At 36.9% G+C, this 22701-nt stretch overlaps 1 protein-coding gene across 2 annotated transcripts in view; it reads left to right on the forward strand.

Annotated features, from left to right (window-relative positions):
- PDZRN4 (PDZ domain containing ring finger 4) overlaps positions 1 to 22497 on the forward strand; it is a 388487-nt gene extending 365990 nt beyond the window's left edge. For both annotated transcript variants that reach the window (XM_032248350.1, XM_032248351.1), the window contains 5 exons: positions 1232 to 1330; positions 3954 to 4016; positions 11098 to 11199; positions 15645 to 15761; positions 20270 to 22497. In XM_032248350.1, the coding sequence (XP_032104241.1) occupies positions 1232 to 1330; positions 3954 to 4016; positions 11098 to 11199; positions 15645 to 15761; positions 20270 to 21796 (1908 nt within the window). In that variant the 3' untranslated portion in view covers positions 21797 to 22497. The remainder of the gene's footprint in view (positions 1 to 1231; positions 1331 to 3953; positions 4017 to 11097; positions 11200 to 15644; positions 15762 to 20269) is intronic.
- Positions 22498 to 22701: the final 204 nt, after the last annotated feature.

Consider the following 22701-nt stretch of genomic DNA (forward strand, 5'->3'; position numbering starts at 1 on the left):
ACACACACACACACACACACACACACACACACACACACACACACACACACTCATCTATTTCCAAAGAGGAAAGACTGCCTACTTATGGTTTTACAAAAATCTGTGTGCACTAGGAAAGATTTCTGAAATAAAATTAGTCACCCTTCAGCTAGCTGTTACTGAGTGCCCACACTGAAACTATCCCATTCTAAGCACTAGAGAAAGAGCATTAAGCAAGATAGACAAATTCAGCACTCCCACAGAGCCTGAGTGCTAGAAATTGATCCAGACTTCACTTCTAATTTAAATAGACATTGTTCTTCATCTGATTATTTACTAATGGGTCTTATATTCTCCATCCAATAGGAATAAATTCTCTGTAATTAGTGTGCTAATTTGTGTTTTAATCCTTGGAAATATGTAATTTATCCTGAAGTCATCTGCTTCTGAAAGTAGTACAAGTCCGTTTCATTATATAAAAATGAAATACACTGAAATTTATCATTATTTTACTGAACATAAATCAGGAAGTAGATTCAATATACATTACCTGAGGACTGACATTTCAAGCCCTTAGCCATGTGTTTCAGTAAATGCATTTTCTTGTTCATTTACTGCTTCATTTTGAATCATTGCCTCTGCCCCAAATGGCTTTTGATGTCTCTCCCTTCAGTCTGGATGAACCCATTTCTTTCCAAGAATGAGAGTTTCTATAAAATAATAGAAAACCTTGGCCTGACGTACAAAAAACACTTGCTTATTAGCATACTGTGTAGAACTCAAGAGCAGAATTGATGGAAACAGCTCAGAATAGTCTTTTTTTTATTTGAGCTTATTTTGTTTTCTAATAATACAAACAAAAGCATGTAACAGTAACTCTTCATGTTTTTATGAACATTTTTCCACCAACTTTGACATTATCAAATATTTTATTGATTCCAGTGTATTGATGTATACATGTATTTGATTTATACATTATTGTATAATTTTTAAGGAGTTTTACATTGACAACTTGATTGAAACAATTGTGTATCTCCAACTTTACAATAAAAATATAAAACATTGGCTTAACTATATAGAAATCCATGCTGAAAGAACATTTGAATAATATTGGTAACAAAAGTTAATTTCCAATGTTTGGCAATAATTTTTAATACTTGCCAGAGTGACCCAAAGAATATCGACGAGTTCTCCATTCTCCTGGATGTTTTCTTTCTGACATAAATGTCATCTGTGTGTGTTGTTCTCTCAGGAGGTCGAGTTGTGTCGTGTTAGCAGTCAAGAGAAGCTGGGCCTGACAGTCTGTTACCGAACAGATGATGAAGAAGACACTGGCATTTATGTCAGCGAGGTAAGAAATGCCATGGGGGTAGCGGAGGAGAAATTTGAGGAGGGAAACTGGGAGAAATGGGGTGAAATGACTCACAAGGAGAAAACTCTTCCTTCAGAGGCTTGAATGTGAAAAATTGGCCATGTTCCAAAACTTGTCACTTTCAATTAGCAAAGTAAATTATGCTGCCCAAGTAATGTAATTATTATCAGCTTGTTTAATGTGAATACTTTCGCTCCAGAATCCCAGCAAGGAAAAGTGCAAAAGTGGTCACAATATCCAAATCTGAATAAATTCCCATAAGAATGCAGCAAGTCCAGCAAAGTTTTTGATCCTCAAACATCTGTCCTTCCATTCTTCTGTGCCTTTTATGAGTTCTATTGACAGTAGCACTGGCTAATTGTTTTGAATTACTATTCACAATAATCACATCTTTTACTCTGCTGATGTCATTGATAAATTTGAATACCCAATGAGTGCATCTATTAGTTTGTTTTATTCAACCCCATGAGTGAGATTCTACCCTTGATCTTAGCCAGAGGCCAAGAAGAAATACACAAGTGAGATTCTAAAATGTGAGATACTGTTAGTGTTAATTCCTTTTGAAGACTGTGAAGCAAATTTTATTATAATAGGTGATTTTTTAAAACTCACAAAGGCATTATTTTATGTGAAGTAGGAAGGTATGTTTTAAAAAATTAAAACCCAGCACTTTGGGAGGCCAACACAGGAGGATTGCTTAAGACCAGGAGTTTGAGGCCAACCCAGGCAACACAATGAGACCCTGTCTCTATTAAAAAAAAAAAAAAAATTAGTCAGTCATGGTGGCATATGCCTGTAGTCCTAACTATTCAGGAGGCTTTGGCAGCAGGATTGTTTGAACACAGTAGTTTGAGGGTACAGTGAGCTATTGTGCCACTGCACTGCAGCCTGAGTGACAGGATGAGACCCTGTCTCTAAATATAAAAAAATTAAAATTAAATATGCATATGATAAAAATTACTTATATGTGCAAAGCATATGTGCATATATATATTTACATATGAATGCTGGAGTTAGACAAACTAGATACTAATTGCTGTTCTATGCTGTTCCAAGTTTTCTTGGCCATAATCGTGAAAACATTACCTAATATACTGAGCTTCAGCTTTCTCAACCAGAAACTGAGTACAACAATACTTATTTTATTGTTTTTATATAGTTGCTTAGAATGTGGAAGAGATGATGTAATTAATGCATTTAGAAAACAACGCAACTCTGCAAGTGTAAAATATTACTCTTTATCCCTTTACCAAAAAATTTACTGACTGGCTTCTGCAATGGAAGAACTCCAGACAATATTCCACTTATGTACTTCTTTTAAATATGCAATTAGGATAATTCCCCTGATTAGGGTGAGGAAGTATAAGGAAACATCTGTGGAATTATCTTTTGTAATATGTACAGAGGTAGGAAGGGAGAAGTTTAATATTAGTTTGATTACAGTTCTAAAGACAAGGTTTTAGATTGTGAATGGCTTTTAAATGGGATACAGTCCATGATTAATCCCTCACTTCCTTCTAGTAAGTCTCTGTTTACTATTTAAATATATGTCAGAATTGCAACTGCAGCTTTCAGGGAAGGAAAAGAAGACACAGGATCCGAACATATGTACTTGGAAGGAATGTTTTCCTTTTACCTCTTACGTGTAATTATAATGCCTATTATTCTTGAAGGATGATTTAAGGCTCAATTGGTGGCACCCCTAATAGGAAAGTACTATCTAGCATGTGGATAGGATGGATCAACCTCATGCTACACTTGAAATACTTTGCTTAAAAAAAAAAAGCTCTTCTGCAACAAGTTTAAATAAAGTTTGAAGCCATCACATGAAATCTGATAGATGAAATTGCTCCCAGTGAACTGTAGATCGTCACTCAAGTTTGGCCTTAAAATGCCGATAAGCTCCTGACAGAGTCTTAAATGTCTATACATTCTAAGATAGATAGTTTATAGTTAATATACTTTACCCCATATGTAAAATGGTATTTAGTAATTAAATTCATGGATTGGATTTGTGTGTGTATGTGTTTCTTGAGAAACATAGGTTGTAAATTTCTTTATAAATTAATGTGCTCATGAGACATAATTCTCTTTATAAGTATGGATTTACAGTATAGCTGTCAGCTTTGATAAGACAAGTAAGGCAGGATTTAAAATCATCTCATAGAAAGTAAATATCCTGGATCCAGAGAGTCCTAGTATTAACATCTTATGTTAACTGAAGATCCTGTGTGACAGTTGGGATACAGAAATGAGTGAATGAATGTGAAAAAAAGAATGAGGGGAAAAAGGAAGGAAGAAATAGAGGACAGGAGGAGGAAGGGTGAAAAAATGATCTTCAGATTAAGTTCTGCTCTAGTCCTCACAATTTTATTCTTGTTCATTCTAAAATAGCTCATTTATATTTTTAGAATCAGTGAGCTTTGATGGAGAGAAATATGACATACACTGTCATAAATCAACAGAATTTGAAAACAGCTTTTTGAAAATATATTTTCAAAATATATTTTTAAATTTTCAAAATATATTTTTAAACCATATTTTTAAGTTCTTAAGGGAATGTTTCATATCTGGCTGAAGATATATGTCCTCTTTATTACAGGTAGATCCAAATAGCATTGCTGCCAAAGATGGCCGGATTCGAGAAGGGGATCGTATTTTGCAAGTAGGTGGTGTGGTTATTTCCTTTAGTTTCTCACAGTCTGTCCAACAGTTATTATTTTGTTTCTTGTAAACTGTTGAGAAAATAATTTGTCTTTGCTTTTGGATATTAACAACTATAAAACCCAAAAAAGCTATCATTTAAAACTTGTTAATGATGGTATGACTTATTAAGAGTGATTAGCTAATAATTAATCGTTCAGATAGAATCTCTGGAGTCAAATATGACTTCTCTTCCAGCTTCACCATTTGCTTGGCACCTCATCTAACCTACTCTCATCCTAAGCTTCACTTCCTCATTTTTAAAAAATGGTAATAATAACCTATTATTGTTGTGAAGGTGAAATGAGATTATGCATGCAATATGCTTAACGCAATGCATAAGTACTAAACAAATATTAATGGCTATGACTACTAGCAGCAGCAGTTATTATCCAGAATAAGTTAGTTATCCAGAATAAGTTAGGTGAACATGGATCTAAATGTTCCTTTGCTATATGAAAGTCTAAACGGTAGCTCATGCCTGTAATCCCAGCACTTTGAGAGGCTGAGGAGGGCAGATCACGAAGTCAGGAGTTCGAGGCCAGCCTGGCCAATGTGGTGAAACCCTGTCTCCACTAAAAATATAAAAATTAGCCAGGCATGGTGGAAGGTACCTGTAATCCCACCTAGTCAGAAGGCTGAGGCAGGAGAATCACTTGAGCTGGAGATACGGAGGTTGCAGTGAGCCAAGATGGTGCCACTCCACTCCAGCCTAAATGACAAAGTAAGACACTATCAAAAAAAAAAAAAGAAAGAAAGAAAGAAAGAATGGCTACAGGGAGAAGACCTCCCCTGGCTCTTGCGACCAGCAGATCAACCCCAAAATAAAAACAGAGGTCCTTCAGGTGGAGTTTCACTGCTGATCACAACTGTGAAACAGAGAGGAGGACTTGAATGATAAATCCAGGGAGTGATAAGTTGTTAAAACATCACTGCCACAGTTCCAGAGCTCCTATTTCTCCTTGTTGGATACAGACCCCTGGAGAGCATTTCTTTGGATTCCCACTTTTGGAATCTGAAAACTAGGTCTTCAAAAATAGACAAGATGTTGTCCCAGCATTTGGAGCCCGCTGTCTCTGTTTAGGAAGACAGCAGCATACACAGATGATCACGGTACGGCATGACACTGTCATGGTAACACTGTGCCTGCACTGCCTGGGCACACGTCCTGCCCAGCCTTCTGCAGTTCTCTCCCTTGTTCAGGACAACACCCATGGAATCACACCACTTCCTCACCACCTGTTCTTCCTCTAGCTAGAAAGTGCAGAGCTCCTTTTTTACCATGGACCGTCTGTTAAGGCTCCAATTAGGAAAGAATACAAAGTGTGAATTAATGATCATTTGGGGTCTCACTAGTTTTCAGAAAACCTCAAGTATATAATTTCTCCTTCAGTGAGCTCCCTAAAGAGTGATCTATAGTAAACAAAATGAACTATGTCTGTCATATATAGGGGAAGGAAAAGTGGACCAGGAGCCAAGACATAGTCTTGTTGATCACCACATTTTTGTCATCTTTCACACACACACACATGAATAAATCAACGAATGAAACCAGGGTATTCAGTGGAAAGAATGATAGGATAGATCAATAACATCTTTTGAAAGGCTTTACTTACAGTTCATTAAGAAATTACAGGGACCCTTTTCATGTATCATCCAGATAACGAAAGCTACAAAAGTGTTTTACTATTTTTTTAATTTTGAAATAATTTTAAATGTATTGTTCACTTCGTTAACATCTCCAATTAAATATACTGAGAATAATGTAATATTTTGATGCTCAGAGTCACATTACACCCAGCATTCATCCCACAATGCTGTAATAGAGTCAAATGCTCAGTGACTGGAAAATCTGGAAAATGTGTGCCCCAACATGTAATGACCTTATTTGGATACATTTGCAGATGCATTTGGTCTATACTGTGTCATTTTTCTTACTCCTCCTTTGCTGTTGCCAGCTGGCAGTTCTTCCTCTTGCCATCTACTCCACATCCCAGACCGCCTGCTGTACCTGGCTCCCTTCCTAGTTCCCAGCTAACCACTCTTCCGTAGGCTAGATACACAAATATAGTTATTAAAGCTTCATTCATTTGTTCTGTAGGTATAGTTGGATAGAAATAAAGTGCATGTGTTTCCATATGTTATAGCACTTCCAAATCCTTAGTGACATTGTGGGCAGGTAAGTTTTGAGAGAAAATACCTGCTATATAATAAAGTATTCCTTAATGGTCTAGGTTCACTAAGGAAACAATAGCAGGATGATAAAGTGCTGTTTTCTGCCTGATTACTTTATATTCTGTGACAAATATGTCACAACACATGTCGCAGTAAAAAATCTAGAATTCAATTCTGTCTGCACACATAGGGAACGAAGAGTCTTAAGGGTGATTATGAATTATATTAAGTAAAACTCTCTGACAAAATTGTACCCAGAGACAAATGGCTCCCTTATGGTTGATGAGGAGATTATGGGATACCCTGTAATGAGCAATTAATGACTCCTTTCCCAGAGAGATGAGAGTAGGAAAAACAGAGGATTTACTTCTTATCCTTAAAGTTTCTTAGACGGCTTTTATTTTAATGAATCTCTTCAGGGCGATTGTGATTTTAATTTTCTGTTCATTTAACTTAAGTATGTTAATGTCCCTGCCCTCATTGTGTAGCCAAACTCTTCTTAATGTAGCACACCATGGACCTGTAGGTGACTGACTGCGCCCACTCACATCTCACTTACACACACATATACACATACACACACATGTGCTCTCATGCAAAGGGGATTGTGTAGAAGAGAAACCATGAACCAACTTTCTGAGAATCGTTGTGGTTCTCCTGTGCTTTTTCTCTGCAAGGTTAGTTCTTCCTTTCCATTCCTTTGTAGTTCTGTCTGCTGTGTCATTGCCAGGAACTTATATCAAATATATCTCCAGGAATTAATCTGGAGGCATTCTCTCATAAAATTGCAGTGCTGAATATGGCATTTCTAAGTCAGGTAACAAGAGTGAAGGATCACACATGTGACCAGCTTTCCAAGGAGTTTCCAAGACGAGAATGCTGTATTCTCCTTTTCTCCTTGGGATGGTAAACCTGTAATATTCCATGTAAGCAGCCTAATCTCATGTTGGCCAAAAATTCAATCCCATTCCTAAGGATGACTTCCTGACAACACTTGGCAAGAACTCAAACAGTGAAACAACAGGACTTCTAATGAGCTTTCTCTTCTTTTCTCTGTTCTACACATAAACTGGTTGATATGATTTGGCTATATACCCACCCAAATCTCATCTTGAATTGTAGTTCCCATAATCCCTATGTGCCATGGTGGGGGGCGGGGCCCAGTGGTGGGTAATTGAATCACGGGGGCAGTTACTCCCATGCTGTTAGTGAGTGAGTTCTCACAAGATCTGATGGTTTTATAAGGGGCTTTTCCCCCTTTGTTCGGCACTCATTCTCTCTCCTGCCACCTGTGAAGAGGTGCCTTCCCCCATGATTGTAAGTTTCCTGAGGCTTCCCCAGACATGCAGAACTGTAAGCCAATTAATCCTCTTTTCTTTATAAATTACCCAGTCTCAGGTATTTCTTCATAGCAGCATGAGAGTAAACTAATACCCTGGTTCTCTTATTCTTTTATTTTATTCCCTTTGGATATTTTCCCTCTATTTCTGTTCTTTCCACATCTATGTCTCTATACTTTGATCACCTCCTTTGTCACCATACTAAAATATAAACACATATGAAATAAATCTTTTCTTATTGCCTAAGATTCTTGGGTTTTCCTAAGAAATTCCATTGATGGTTGGATGTCAAGAATTTGAGTTGCCCACCTATGTCTGGTACAATAATAGAAAAAAAAAACTAGATACTAGTATATTAAAGAGAAAAGCTATATTACATCTCATTTCTAAGCTTTTAGGACTACACACACACACACACACACACACACACACACACACACACACACACACTCATAAACACATATAGGAGATGGGCCTAAAGTGAGATTTGACTGATCTATCCACCTAAGTACCACAGATATCTTCTTAGCCAAGGCAATATCCATTTTGAAACTAATATTTACATATGGCCATGTACAGAAAGTGAGACTGTTATGTTAACAAAACTTACCTGCTATCTTTCTCTTGGTTCTCTTTCCCTCTGCTTTCTTAAAGTGGAAGTGTTCCATTAAGCCATGTGACATGACTACTCATCTGTCTCCTTCCCTTATTACTGGGTCCTCCACTTTCATGTCTGCCTGGTATTCTCCCAGCACAGCAGGCTGCATTCTCACAAACAATCCTGTAACTATAAGCCATTATTTCAGAAGCAAGAGCAACTGAAGGTTGAAAGCTCTATCTGATTCTGTTCCTCAAATCTTTTCATTCCTTGAGAGGTATCTTTGCTGAAACCCATGGCTACCTTTCTTGCCCCAGTAACAGTCTGGGTATAAAACTAATGTCCTGAGTACAATAGCATCTACCAACCAGTTGGCTAAAGTGTGGCACTTATTTTCAAAAAGATACAATAAATTACATTTTAATGCCACATTTCTGTGGTAGTGATTTTATCCCAAGTATTATCCTGAAGTGTTTCGGCAAGAAATGATCTGTTGCCCCCAAATAAGAACTAATTATTGCCAGGACCAGAGACCATAGCTCTGGTCGTAATGAGTTCTCAGGGGAGAGAGATGAATACCAACTATAAAGAAACGAAAAGGCAAACAACCACATTGTTTCCTGATAGTCCTCTAAGAGTTAGAAATACGTAGGTGGTAGATACCTTGTAAAATAAAATCGTGTTTATTACTAAGCATTTAATAACTTTCCATAAATCTCACTCTATTTGCTTTATCTAGCATGAAGAGTCTTTTCTTTACTAAGGATTAAAATATAAATGATGATAGTAATAACAGTAACAACAGCATCAACAGTAATATGTGCCAACATTGAAGACTTTCTATGTACCAGGCACTATTTAAGATTTTTACATATATCGACTCATGTAATCCTCATAAAGACCCTCTGAGAAAGGCACGATTATTATATGCATTTCAAGATAGCAAACATAATAGCAGCATTAGACTAACATGAATGAGTATTTAGATTAATGATAAGTGAAATTTAGATGAAGAATGAGGAAGTATATATGTAGTTGAGTGGAAACCAGGAAAAAAAGAAGTGAGAAGTATATTTCAACTAGAAAAGATGAAGATAAGCTGTGTGAGATCACCCGATTCAATTCTCTTAGGATCAGATGTGCCTGTAGTGGAGAGGAGATGGATAAACAGGTCCATGTTTGACAGACAAATAGATGCATTGCCAATATATTACTAAGAATTGCTATGAAACAGACATAAGCCCTCAAAGTGCAAATAGAGTAAATACTGTAAAGTGTTATTTTAAAACTGCACTTAATAGAGGGCAGGGGAGGTACAGTGGAATCCACCACTGCCAATTTATCTTCATTTGAGAAAAAAGGCCTTGGAGTCAGTACACACATGCTTTTTCAGATGTATTTGTAACAAACCATAGCATATCCTTTCCAGTCATTATTTTCCATTGTAGAATCAGTTTCTATTTCCTAATTTGATGAATTTTATTTGCGAATTGCAAAAACAAATGGGGAATGCACGTGAAACTTATAACCACTGAATTTCCTTTCTATGTATACAAGTCAGAAATGACAGTGATTGGAGTAAGAAAACACAGCTTTTGCCCATATGATTTTTTTTACTATTATTGCCTGCTTTCCTTGCACTAAATACATATAAGAGTGTAGGAATAAGTATTAGTTATTGTGGTCCAAAGTTGAGATTTCTGGGCTTGTTTTTAGATAATTACCTCTACCCTTATGCATCAGCCAGAAACCCAGAGACCTACGAGGAGAAAACCTCAATAGTCTCTCTGTGCTTTTAAGCGGAAGTCCTTAGCGAAAGACATTAGATTAATTATTGAAAAAAGAATGGTCAGTGCAGCCACATTTTCCATCTGTTTAACTTGTTCAAGTAATACTATTTTAGACAGAATTACTTGACCTCTTTAGTTAGAATTTCTTTCCTCATTATTTGATTACATATATGGATCAAAAATCTTATTGTCTCTATGGTTTCGAGTAATCAATAAAAGAAAATAATTATTAACTATCCAAAGGAAAAAGTTTTGTTAATTAAGAGCTAAATGTTTTTGCACATAAAAATGTAGTTTAAAAAACTTTACAAATCTTATTTACTCTTTAGAACTTAGAAAATGTAAAAAGATATTTCTCATGCCACTGGAATCTCTTACATATAATCAAAAGTTTACTCTAGCTTGGTTTCTTTCACTCATCATTATTTTAAAAAATTCAATGTTACTCTATGATAATTTTTTTAAAAAAATAAATATTTAAGAGATGAGTCTGAAGGTATTTCATTAGTTTTGTTGTTTTAGGAAATGGATAAATATTAGAAGGAAAGTGCAGTATTGATGAGAATGTTACTTTATTTTGATCAGGTAAACTCTGAGATTTATCCTGACGATGATGTTTTAGCAACTGAGTCAGACCGCCACACAAATATGAAATGATTAAATGAAAATGTAATCAGCAGTGGCCTGCGAGCCTTGCCTGGTGAGGGATAATACTGCAGCTCTCTAATTGGCTCACGGTGAGCGTGCAGGATGACGGATTTCAGTCGTGGTATTGCCAGTCCTTCTTCCCCAGCACTATTATCTCAGAGTGACACTTCCATTACTCTGAGCGAAGAAAGATGAACGTCACCTGTCAGGGGCTGGTTAATTGTGTTGCTAGATGTATGTTGCCAGGGCACAGGTTGGACATTTATGAACATAACTGCTTCCTCTGATGTCCGCCATCCTTCAGGGATCGATATGGCTCTTACAGTAAGCGCGTAATTGAGTGAAGGCACTTTGTGCTGAGGGGCTGAAGATGAGCCCATTGTGTGAGCTTCATTGTCCATACATTTACCATAAATGAGCTGATATTTGCCATTTATTGTGTGCAGCATTGTGGAAATGGAAACTAATATGCCACTCTCATTTGTTTTCTAGATAAATGGGGAAGATGTCCAGAATCGAGAAGAAGCTGTGGCCTTGCTGTCTAACGATGAGTGTAAGAGAATCGTGCTGCTTGTTGCAAGGCCAGAGATTCAGGTCAGAACAGAGATCAAAAGTCTTGAGACTGAACTGTATATTCACTGAATTCGCTGAGAATAAATTTGTGAATGAATTTATATGCATTATCTGCTATTCTCTATCAAATCAATATCACGGTTATGTCGTCCCACATAACCCACCACATTGCCTATGTGGGAGTGAATTTTAAAAATACATATGAAACCAATTAAGGTACAAAATACAATAAAGACTGATCTTTCCTAACTTATCAAAAAATTATAATTAAAGACTTCCTTATATTGCTCCATAGTATGGCAGCTAAATATCCCTTTTAAGGGGGGAAAAGCATATAAAATTGAATCACAGTCTCTCCTTCAATTTGCCAGTTATTTAAATAATTACACAAATGAATAAATGGCTGTGTGGAACCTTTTAATTCTGTGTGGATCCTTGCTTTAGGTTTCCATCTGAAAATACTTAACTGGCATGTGAAGGTATCCTGGAAGAATATCCACGAGAGAAGCACTAGCCCATCAACTTAAATCTTTTTAGAATAACTTTATCAATTAAAATGTCTTGTATAGCACAGTCTGGTTCCATGTATATTAAATGAATTTTTTTTCCAAGTTTAGTGTGACCAACACTATTGTCCAGTCAAAAACAAACTGATAGCTTCTAAATGAATTTTTAAAATCTTTACAGAGGAAGATGTCATGAAAGTAAAGGAAAGATAATGGTGGAAGAAAAGTACTACTGGGGCTTCATTTTATATACTCTTTATATCCCACCACACAGCAGAAAGGACAAATAGACTGTTGTCACCAGTCTATCCATCTGTCAGTCGTTTGAGTCAAGTTAGTTATATCACCATTTGTCTCCTCGGTTATTGATCTGATATTTTTCAGACTCAGTAACTACACACTATCTATAAATTACATTGAGTAAGTATATTTCAGTGTCAGACTGAATCCTGACTTGAATATAGTGGTTATAAAAGATCACCTTTTCCACATATATTTCCTTTATGCCCTTGCCCATTCTAAATGGTTCCCATAAAGTCTGCCATAGCCTGGGGCAGAGTAAAGTTACACACCTGAGGTCTTAGGAGTGGGGAAACAAGCCCACACAACCCCCACACTGCCTATGTGGGAATGAATTTTTGAATACATATGAAATTATACCAATTATCTGGAAATTGCTCAAACTAGTTATCTCACTGCTCCCATTTTCTTTAAAAAAGAACACAAACTGACAGAAGAGCAGATCAAATACTGCATGTTCTCACTCATAGGCAGGTGTTGAACAATGAGAACACATGGACACAGGGAGGGGAGCACTACACACTGGGGTCACCTGGGGGGAAATAGGGGAGGGATGGTGGGGGTTGGGGAGTTGGGGAGAGATAGCAAGGGGAGAGAGGCCAGATATAGGTGATGGGGAGGAATGCGGTAAATCACACTGCCACATGTGTACCTATGCAACAATCTTGCATGTTCTTCACATGTACCCCAAAACCTAAAATGCAATAAAATAGATGGGAAAAAAAAGAACATAATAAAGGGGCTAAATGCATATTAGTGAAATTTATGATAAATTGAAGAGAACTCAGTTGCCATCTCTATAGTAGAGAAGATGATACTTTTATGTTATAATGTGGTTTCCCTGCCCATTCCATGTAACTGCTAGAGAACCTCATTAATTTAGAACTAAAGCATTTCCTTACACTATGCCACATAGAGGCCATAATGGGCTGTAGAAATAGTAGAAATTAATGACATAAGACCAGATTCTGTTAATCTTTGATGGAATATATACGCTGGGTAAAACCAGTGGAAAATTTGAATATCTGGCTACATTCCTAACCTTTTCCCCCAGAAGTCAGTGCCAAAGGATGAATTTTCAAATGAGACTTCCCTTTCCACACTTGATAAAAGATGGCTGTCTGACTCCATAGGATGCCATCCTGCCTGTCAAAATTAGGATCTGCCTTAGCCCCTTGATCCTGAAGAAGCCTCATGCCACCAGAAGGAAGCTAATTACCTACAGAAAAAAAAACGAAAACAGATTTCCAGAGAAATCAGGAAAAGAAATACATTTTAATTCGATTCTTTAAAAATGTAATTTAATCAGCACATGCTATGAAGTGACAAAAAAAAAAAAAACACACACTAAAAACTCTTGACTTTTATTACCCATATTTTTCCATTGAACTCAAGTTATCTCATTATTTATTTATTTATTTATTTTGCATGTGTATTTTATACACGGAGAATGTGGAAGCTTTTTGTGTGCTTTTTCTAGCTTTTTTTATTTTTAATATTTCAAATGCTCTCTAGGTTCTTGGAAATGATGTACAGAGTTGCTGGGGGCAGTATTGTGCATTTGTGCAATATTTTTAAATAACTCATTTTCCTCATTTCCTGTCAACTCTCTTTCATTTTCTGCCCATTTTCTTCCTGAGACCATTAGAGATATTGCTTTTCTGTCCTATTTCCCTCAGGACACTGGAGCAGAAAGGATTTTCATAAGAGCTTGTAGCCACTACCTTTGAGACAGTGCAGGTTGTTCCTTTCTCTGAGATACCACATGTGGCCCCCTTTGGTGCAGACAGATCCTCACTCTTTAGCAATGACAATCCCTCTTTTCCTGCAACTCAGCTCAAGGGAGATTTTCGTCTCTGCCACTGCGTTAGACTCAGACTGTAGTGAATGCACATCGAGGTAGAAAGGGGGAAATAGGAGAGAGGAAGGAAGTGAGCAAGAAGAATCTGCCTTTGCTAATTGTGCTGTGTGCACCTCCAGCCAAAAAGAAAGCCTTATCAAAATAGATATGTAATGACTACAGCTGGCAAGTCAGGAATCTATGGGGTTACTCAGTAAGAAAAGAGTTATAGGGAATCATTAATTTTGACCATTTTCTATTTTCCCCACCACTTCATTTAATCCTCAAAATACTCTGTTTCATCATTCACTGTGTCAGTGTTAGAAGGTACTTTATTTTGACCTGATTAAAGAAAAATTCCTGATGTGTTGGTGACAAGTGAGGATTCCTCATTTTAAGTAATTCTGCATGAGGTCTGGCATTTGCAGCTTTATGATACTTGAAAAAGATTAAAGAATGTAAAACTTGAACAATTACAAATTGGACTGAATTTACATTTTTAGTTGGCATAATTATCATAGCTCATCTGCATATCAAGGTCATAGGAATTTGATCAACTTACTCAGGCCACATTAAGATAAATGAGGGTGAACAAATGTGCCTGTATTTTGGGCCCCAGTTAAATTTGAAGTCATTTAAGTTCTACATGGCCTTTAATAGATATCATGAAATCTATGATTTTCCTGCATATAAATAAAGATGATACATATATGCTAATGCCTCTTTTGGTGCAGTTTAATGTCCTTTCTGGTTTATTTTTAAGCTGTAGAAGTTCAGTTATGTTTAAAAACTTACTTTGCCAGTTCATTGGTAGTCAAAATATCTCAAACTGTTGTCCACTAGAATGCTGCCGTTTCTTTGTAGCACAGGGTGATGCAGAGTTTTGACAATAATCCTGTTAATTTAATCAGCACAGACAGCTAATTTACGTAATCCAGCTCCAAAAATCCACTTTGAGGCAAATTATCTGTACTAACTGTCAACACTGATCATATTAGCCAGGGAACCACCAGTTTTCCACTTCACTTTGTATTGAAAAGCCGAAGGGATTTGCTCAGTTTAATTTGTGTTAAGAATTCTACAAGAATACTTGTTTTCAGCAACCGTAAACAAAACCCTGCATGGCCCACACCACTCCACCACCCTTAACTGTCACATCCACTGTGGTGTTCTTCCTATAAAATTGGGCCTGAAAATGAATTGAAATAGATACGGAGTAATGTTGCTTTTCTTTCCTTTTCTTTTCTTTTTTTTTGAGACTTGGAATCTTTTTTCTCTCTTTACAGATAAAATAAATGTTATCTGTAGACTCTTTTGTGGCAAACAGCCATCTTGCTAACATGGGAGCCCACCCAAAAAGAAAAAGCCGGATGAGGATAGCATGAGTGTATGGGGGGCACTTTGTGTGCAGTCTCATTGGGGGCTGTTAAAGAAAAAAAGCCCAATTGTCTCATAGTCCTGTTAGTAGCATGGCAGTCCTTTTAACACAGGACTGTTGGAGGTAATGAGCATGACAGCTGTGGATTATGCAGGATGCTTTTCATGCATTTTGAAAGAAGGTAATGTTCTGTGCTGTGAGATTTACTTGGTTATGAGAGAAAATCTGTAGCCCTGTTTCAGGAAAGGATAAAAGGCCTGAGTCCAATTTTTTTTTTTTATAACCTTTTCTTCTTTCTGAGGGGTGAACTATGGGAGGCTGGTAGTCTGAAGAGAATCATTATGATAAAAGGAACTCGTGGGGCATCAGCCATTTAAGTTTACCCTATTTTAGCATGAGTTCTCACTAACATAATATAACGTACTAATGTATTCTTTTGCAGCTGGATGAAGGCTGGCTGGAAGATGAAAGGAATGAATTCTTAGAGGAGTTAAACTTGGAGATGTTGGAAGAAGAGCATAATGAAGCAATGCAACCCACTGCCAATGAGGTGGAGCAGGTAGGGCCAACAATTTGAACTACATCATTTGAGATGTTGCTTGTTCTTTTATTAATGTGTAACCATAAATGGAGATGAAAACAAAATCAAAGGGTTTAATCAAACATCCCTATCATGGTAATTTTGTAGAGCAAACAATCATCTCAAATGAAGCAGAGGGAATCAATAACATGTTTTTCCATTAAGAATATTCCAGTTTGGGAAGCTCAGGGACCACAGTTAATACAGTACAGCAGTATTCAAATGTTGACCTAGGTACTACTTTAAACTAATTGCAGAAAGTCAGTGGTAAAAAATGTGTGTAATTTCTCAATATGCCGGCTGAAAACAAACTGAGGTAACCTCCCCAACAAGTAATTTTTTTACTTTAAAATATTAATGTTTAATATTTGTGGGTACCTAGTAGGTGTATATATTTATGAGGTACACAAGATGCTTTCATACAGGCATGGAAAATGAAATAATTACATCATAAAGAATGGGGTATCGATTCCTCAACCATTTATCCTTTGTATTACATATAATCTGATAATACTCTTTTAGTTATTTTTAAATGTACAATTAAGTTATTACTGACTATAGTCAACCTGCTGTGCTAATTTAAAAAAATGGCATGCAAGATCTCTTTAGCAGCTTCAGCCATACTATAATCTGTGCATTTTTTCTGATTTTAGCAGGTATAATTCTTCCCTATGACCCCAGCATTCTGCCAAGTCACCCATTTAACAATCATGTTGATCACATGTTCATACCCACTATACTTTACATATTCAAAGAAGACACTTGCTTCTTTATTTCCTATGACTGATCTAATCTCCCCCTTAAGCTATCACCCACTTGATTGACATTAAAATGCAAACAAATAAACCTGAATTTCCCAGTGAAAAAATAATAATAAAATATTAATGTATCTATTTGAACACTTAGGCTATCACCATAGGATAAAGAAGACATGATGTAAGCCATCAGTTTTATTTGTGTACTGGATGGCATTACACCTGGATATTCTGAGTAATCATAGATATTATCCTTGGTCTTACAGCTGCTGTTGACACATTTCCCATGGCATAATTTGTGCAACATTTCTGATAGTATAATTTGAGATTATTGACATCATTTTTCCTTAAGGTCACATTTGCTTTCAACTGAAAATTTAGAACTCCTAATATGTTTCAAGCACCACATTTGAAACTGAGAATACAAAGAAAAATGAGTAGAAACATTGCTGCCCTTAATGGATTCGTAACTAGTAAAAGATCACAGTGTGGCTTGTGGCGAAGTGAGTCTTAAGATTCTTTTCATTATTTTTATTGTCATTTTCCCATTTTATAGAAACAAGTTCAATATATTCTAGATTTGTTACATTACATTCATGTATCTGCCATGTATTTTTGTTTTCAAAAATATAATTTTGTTTTCACTTTAATGATTCAATTATCTTCCTATTCTCAACATTAATTCTTTTTTTTTTTTTTTTTGTAAAGATAGAGTCTTGCTCTGTCACCCAGGCTGGAGTGCAGTGGCATGATCTCAGCTCACTGCAACCTCTCCCTCCCGGGCTCAAGTGATTCTCCTCCCTCAGACTCCTGAGTAGCTGGGACCACAGGTGTATGCCACCACACTCAGCTAATTTTTATATTTTTAGTAGAGACAGGGTTTCACCATGTTGACCAGGCTGGTCTCAAACTCCTGACCTTAAGTGGTCCACCAGCCTCAGCCTTCCAAAGTGCTGAGATTACAGGCTTGAGCCACTATGCCTGGCCTCAGCATTAATTCTTAACACATCCTAAAAGATGACAATTTATTTGAAAACCTTGACAGGTTTAGAAACATACAGCACAAACATTCTATCACTTTACAAAGATGAATAATGAAATACTCAGCTTGCTAACATCCCATAACAGAAATGTGTATGTGTGTGTACAAGTCCACATACTAAATAAATAATTAGATTGCACACTATAGCATCAACATAGTCACATGTGATACACTCATGTGCTCATCATGGATGCTCTTTGGCCACTCCACAAACAGAAGTTCATACTCACAAGCACTATTGCTACTGTGGTGATTGCCTTTCAATATAGATAGGACAGATTAAAATTTGCATATATAACTTCAACACTGGCCACATAAAAAGATATTTTTGGTGGCAGCTGCTGGTTACAAGCAAGAAAGTCCTTGCTCCAAGCTTTTTTTTCTTACATACAAAATGTGACCTGATACTGAACTGACAGGAGGATGTTGGAATAAAGAAAGCAGGGAGAAATCCTGTCCAGGTGAAGTGATATGGTGTCAAATGCTGCCTACTCATCAGAGGTAATACAAATGTTAGGTCTTGTGAGGTAACACTAGATGTCCCTGAGGTTAGATTCTCATTGTGTGGAAATTTTTCTTCACCATGAGACTAAAAATTGATGAGAAGTACAAAAACCTTAAAAGTCCTTTGCCCTTATAAACAATAATACTACATTAGAAATGTCTAGGTAGAAACATTGCCTGTCGCTATAATATTTCCATAGGGAAATGATAAATGATAGAGCAGCATTACCTTAGAAACTAGGAATTCCAGGTATAAGAATGAAAAACTCTTTATATTTTCACAGTTGTTCATTAGACCAGTAACAAAGGAAAAGGGAAATTCAACTGAAAAAATACATATCCATATGTGAATCTACTTTATGGAAAGTTTCATTTTACCTGGTATCCTTGGTCTTATAACTGGTGTTACATTGTGCAACATCTCCCATAGCATAATTTGTCTGTATTATCTGAGCTGCATGTAAAATTTTAAAAAACTAGTCTTGTATTTTTCAGCTCATGACAAGATATTAGAAAAATAAAATTATAAATAACATGATATATAAAATCAAATGCCCAGTATCAAGAACATCCTTTGAGAGTTATATGGTGTAGTATGCAGACATTGCCATATTAAATACTATTGTCACCTTATCTAGGGATGTAACAAGCTTTCCATTGTTAGTTACAGTTACTTCCTTATAATTTTTTTATCAGTAAGATATTTAAGATCAATCTCAGTATGTTTTCAACAAATGAATGAACATATTCCAGTGAAAGACTGAGAGTCATGAAATAACCTGATACATGGTTATGTTCTCTCTTCTTCAATTTGTTACTTTTTTTTCCTGCCATTACTTATGTAGAAGAAAATAACAATTTTCTAGACCTTTTTAGACTTCTTTTAGAATATTTTTTATCATTTGTTCCATCCTTCTTTAGCAATAGCTGTTGACTTGATTATATTTAATTATGTAATTACAACTGCTAGAGGGATGGCTACACACACACACACACACACACACACACACACAATAAACTTAGGCATAAGGCAGGCATAATCTGGAAACTGCCTTATAGATTATCATGTGATCACTGATAGAGGTGAAAGTAACTTTACCATATTCACAGAGAAAGAACTACACATGCCATCTTATTAGGATAGCTACAGTTAATTGTTTTACATGAAAACCAAAAATTACCAAAGTGTATGTCTCTCTTCTCCCTCTCCCTCTCCCTCTCCCTCTCTCTCTCTCTCTCTCTCTCACACTCACACACACGCACACACACTACATAAACATACATGCATATATATATATACATATATATGACATATGTGTCAAAAATTTTTTGATATTATGCCCATGTCTGGCAATCAGTGCTGTTCAAATTTTCATGGGATTGAATTTTTACTTATCTTAAAAAAAAAAAATCCCTGGTTAAGAGTAGAAAATCTTATACAATGCAAATGAGACATTGTTGCCTTTAAGAAACATGAATTAGAGTGCACTGAGGTCAGAGCACATTTATTCAGGAGCATGGCGTCCTGGACATATAAGAAATTCTGGCACTGGAAGAGGAAGCTTTGCCTTGTCATTAATAACCTGAATCGGTCACTAATAATCTGAATCCATGTGAGATTGAGCATCCTCACCTATGTATAGGAATGTCCTAGGCTCCAGTGCATAATGTTAACTTAGTCCTCAAACTCTGTGATGTTTGGCTTACCTGTTGTCAGCATCTTACTAAGTCTGTGAAGTTTCCTCTGTACTTGAAGTGAAAAACATAACGTAATTGTGGCTTCTGAACTTCAGGTTTCCATATTGCTGAAGACCATTTAGACATTCTGTCTTATTCTTTTGCATATTATCACCTCAGAAATTCATACAGTCACTTTGCTTATACACATTCACCCTGAGTTTCCCAAGTAAGAGAAAACCTAAAGAATCACTTATTTGAATGCATCCTGTCTTATTTATATCCAAGTGAATATCATAGCCATATTCGAGCAGCTTTTGTTTTATTTCATTGTATAAAAAGCTGCCATTAGCTAATTTTTATTTCTAAAATTGTGATGGACACCAAAATTAGAGCAACGTTCTAGGAGATGCAACTTTGGCCAAGAAGCACTGGTTTTCAAGTAAGATTTTTAATCATCAGTGTTTTTCAAAATAATTTTCATTGTTCTTTCAATGTTATTTTTTTAGCCAAAAAAGCAAGAGGAAGAAGAAGGCACAACAGACACTGCAACATCCTCATCCAACAACCACGAGAAGGACAGTGGAGTAGGACGCACAGATGAAAGCTTGCGAAATGACGAGAGCTCAGAGCAGGAGAATGCAGCTGAGGACCCCAACAGCACATCCTTGAAGAGCAAGAGAGAACTGGGGCAGAGTCAAGACACTCTAGGAAGCGCTGAACTTCAGTACAATGAGAGCCTCGTGTCTGGTGAATACATTGACTCAGACAGCATTGGCAACCACGAAGAGGACTGTGAAAGATTCAGGCAGCTCTTGGAGCTCAAATGCAAGATTCGAAATCATGGAGAGTATGACCTATATTACTCAAGCAGCACAATTGAATGCAATCAAGGGGAGCAAGAGGGAGTGGAGCATGAGCTACAGCTGCTTAATGAAGAGCTGAGAAACATTGAGCTAGAGTGTCAGAATATCATGCAGGCTCACAGGCTCCAGAAAGTGACAGACCAGTATGGAGACATCTGGACATTGCATGATGGAGGATTCCGGAATTATAACACCAGCATAGACATGCAAAGGGGAAAGCTGGATGACATCATGGAACATCCAGAAAAGTCTGACAAGGACAGTTCTAGTGCTTACAACACAGCTGAAAGCTGCAGAAGTACTCCGCTCGCTGTAGACCGTTCCCCTGACAGTTCCCTTCCAAGGATGATCAACCTCACCAATAAGAAAAATGTGGGAAGCACAATGGCAGCCAACCAGTCCTCTTCTGGACAGAGCAGTAAAGAGTCGACCTCCACCAAAGCGAAAACCACAGAGCAAGGTTGTAGTGCTGAAAGCAAGGAGAAGATTTTGGAAGGCAGCAAGCTTCCTGACCAAGAGAAGGCAGTCAGCGAACACATCCCTTACCTCTCTCCTTACCACAGCTCCTCATATAGATATGCGAACATCCCAGCACATGCCCGGCATTATCAAAGCTACATGCAGTTAATCCAACAGAAATCTGCAGTCGAGTATGCTCAGAGTCAGCTCAGCTTGGTAAGCATGTGCAAGGAGTCTCAGAAGTGTGCAGAGCCCAAGATGGAATGGAAGGTGAAAATTAGGAGCGATGGGACACGGTACATCACAAAGAGACCCGTGCGAGACCGCATCCTGAAGGAACGTGCCTTAAAGATCAAGGAGGAGCGGAGTGGCATGACCACAGATGATGACACCATGAGTGAGATGAAAATGGGGCGCTACTGGAGCAAAGAGGAGAGAAAGCAGCACCTGGTTAGGGCCAAAGAGCAGCGCCGTCGCCGAGAGTTCATGATGCGGAGCCGGTTAGAGTGTCTCAAGGAGAGCCCTCAGAGTGGCAGCGAGGGCAAGAAGGAGATCAGTATCATTGAACTGAGTCACAAAAAGATGATGAAAAAGAGAAACAAGAAAATTTTGGACAACTGGATGACAATCCAAGAATTGATGACCCATGGGGCCAAGTCTCCGGATGGCACGAGAGTCCATAATGCCTTCTTGTCGGTGACCACGGTATGACCGAATGATCGGAATGCATGCGACTGATTTTAAGAGGATGCTACCAGTTTCGGTAGAGTATGATTGCCTCGTTCAATGTGGCGTTTTTATATATTTTTTGTGACTCTTTATAGTTTAAATTTTTTGTAAGCAAAAAAATACCTGGTAATTTTTCATTTGTTTTTCATATACTGGTACCTTCTTTTTGGCTGAGATCATTCTTTTACTTGTGATATATTCATATTACCCGTTTATAATAAAAAATCAAAAAGAAAAGGAGAGAAAACAAAAAAAACTTGCACAAAAATGCTGAGGAGCCAACTAATTTCCTACTTTAATGTATCTAATGTAAGTGAAAATCCGGATTTATTTCTCTAGTTTACTTATTTTCTACTTTAATAACAACTCAATGCCAAAACATTTCTATGCTTGTTTCCTGGCATAATATGTTATAAATCAAACCTGTTCATAATAAATCATGTGCCATATCTTGTCTTGCACATAAAAGCCACTGCTTTTTAACATCCCATTGTACATTTAACTCATAAATGGTGTTAACATCCCATTGTACATTTAACTCATAAATGGCCATTGTCTTCGTCTCCGTAAAGTGTAGGTGGACAATCTTCCTGTGATATGTAGTGACATTGGTCATGTAGCTAGATAATTGTGGTAATTGTGACAATTAAAGAGAAATAAATTATTGATTATCCTTCAGAAAAGTTATCAAGGAGTGTTTTATTTTCACTGTCCGCTGTGGTTAACAGTTATAAATTAGTTATATGTGTATACTATTTAGAAGACATTTAATTGTGGATTATAAAATGTGCACATTTTCTATCACTTGTTTTCAATAAAGTTGTATTGAAACATTTCCTATAGATCACTGTGTCACATATGCCTGCCAGGATTAAATTCAATAATAT

Source organism: Sapajus apella, unplaced genomic scaffold, assembly GCF_009761245.1.
Source record: "Sapajus apella isolate SASKATOON/1434 unplaced genomic scaffold, GSC_monkey_1.0 scaffold66, whole genome shotgun sequence".
Lineage (NCBI taxonomy): Eukaryota > Metazoa > Chordata > Mammalia > Primates > Cebidae > Sapajus > Sapajus apella.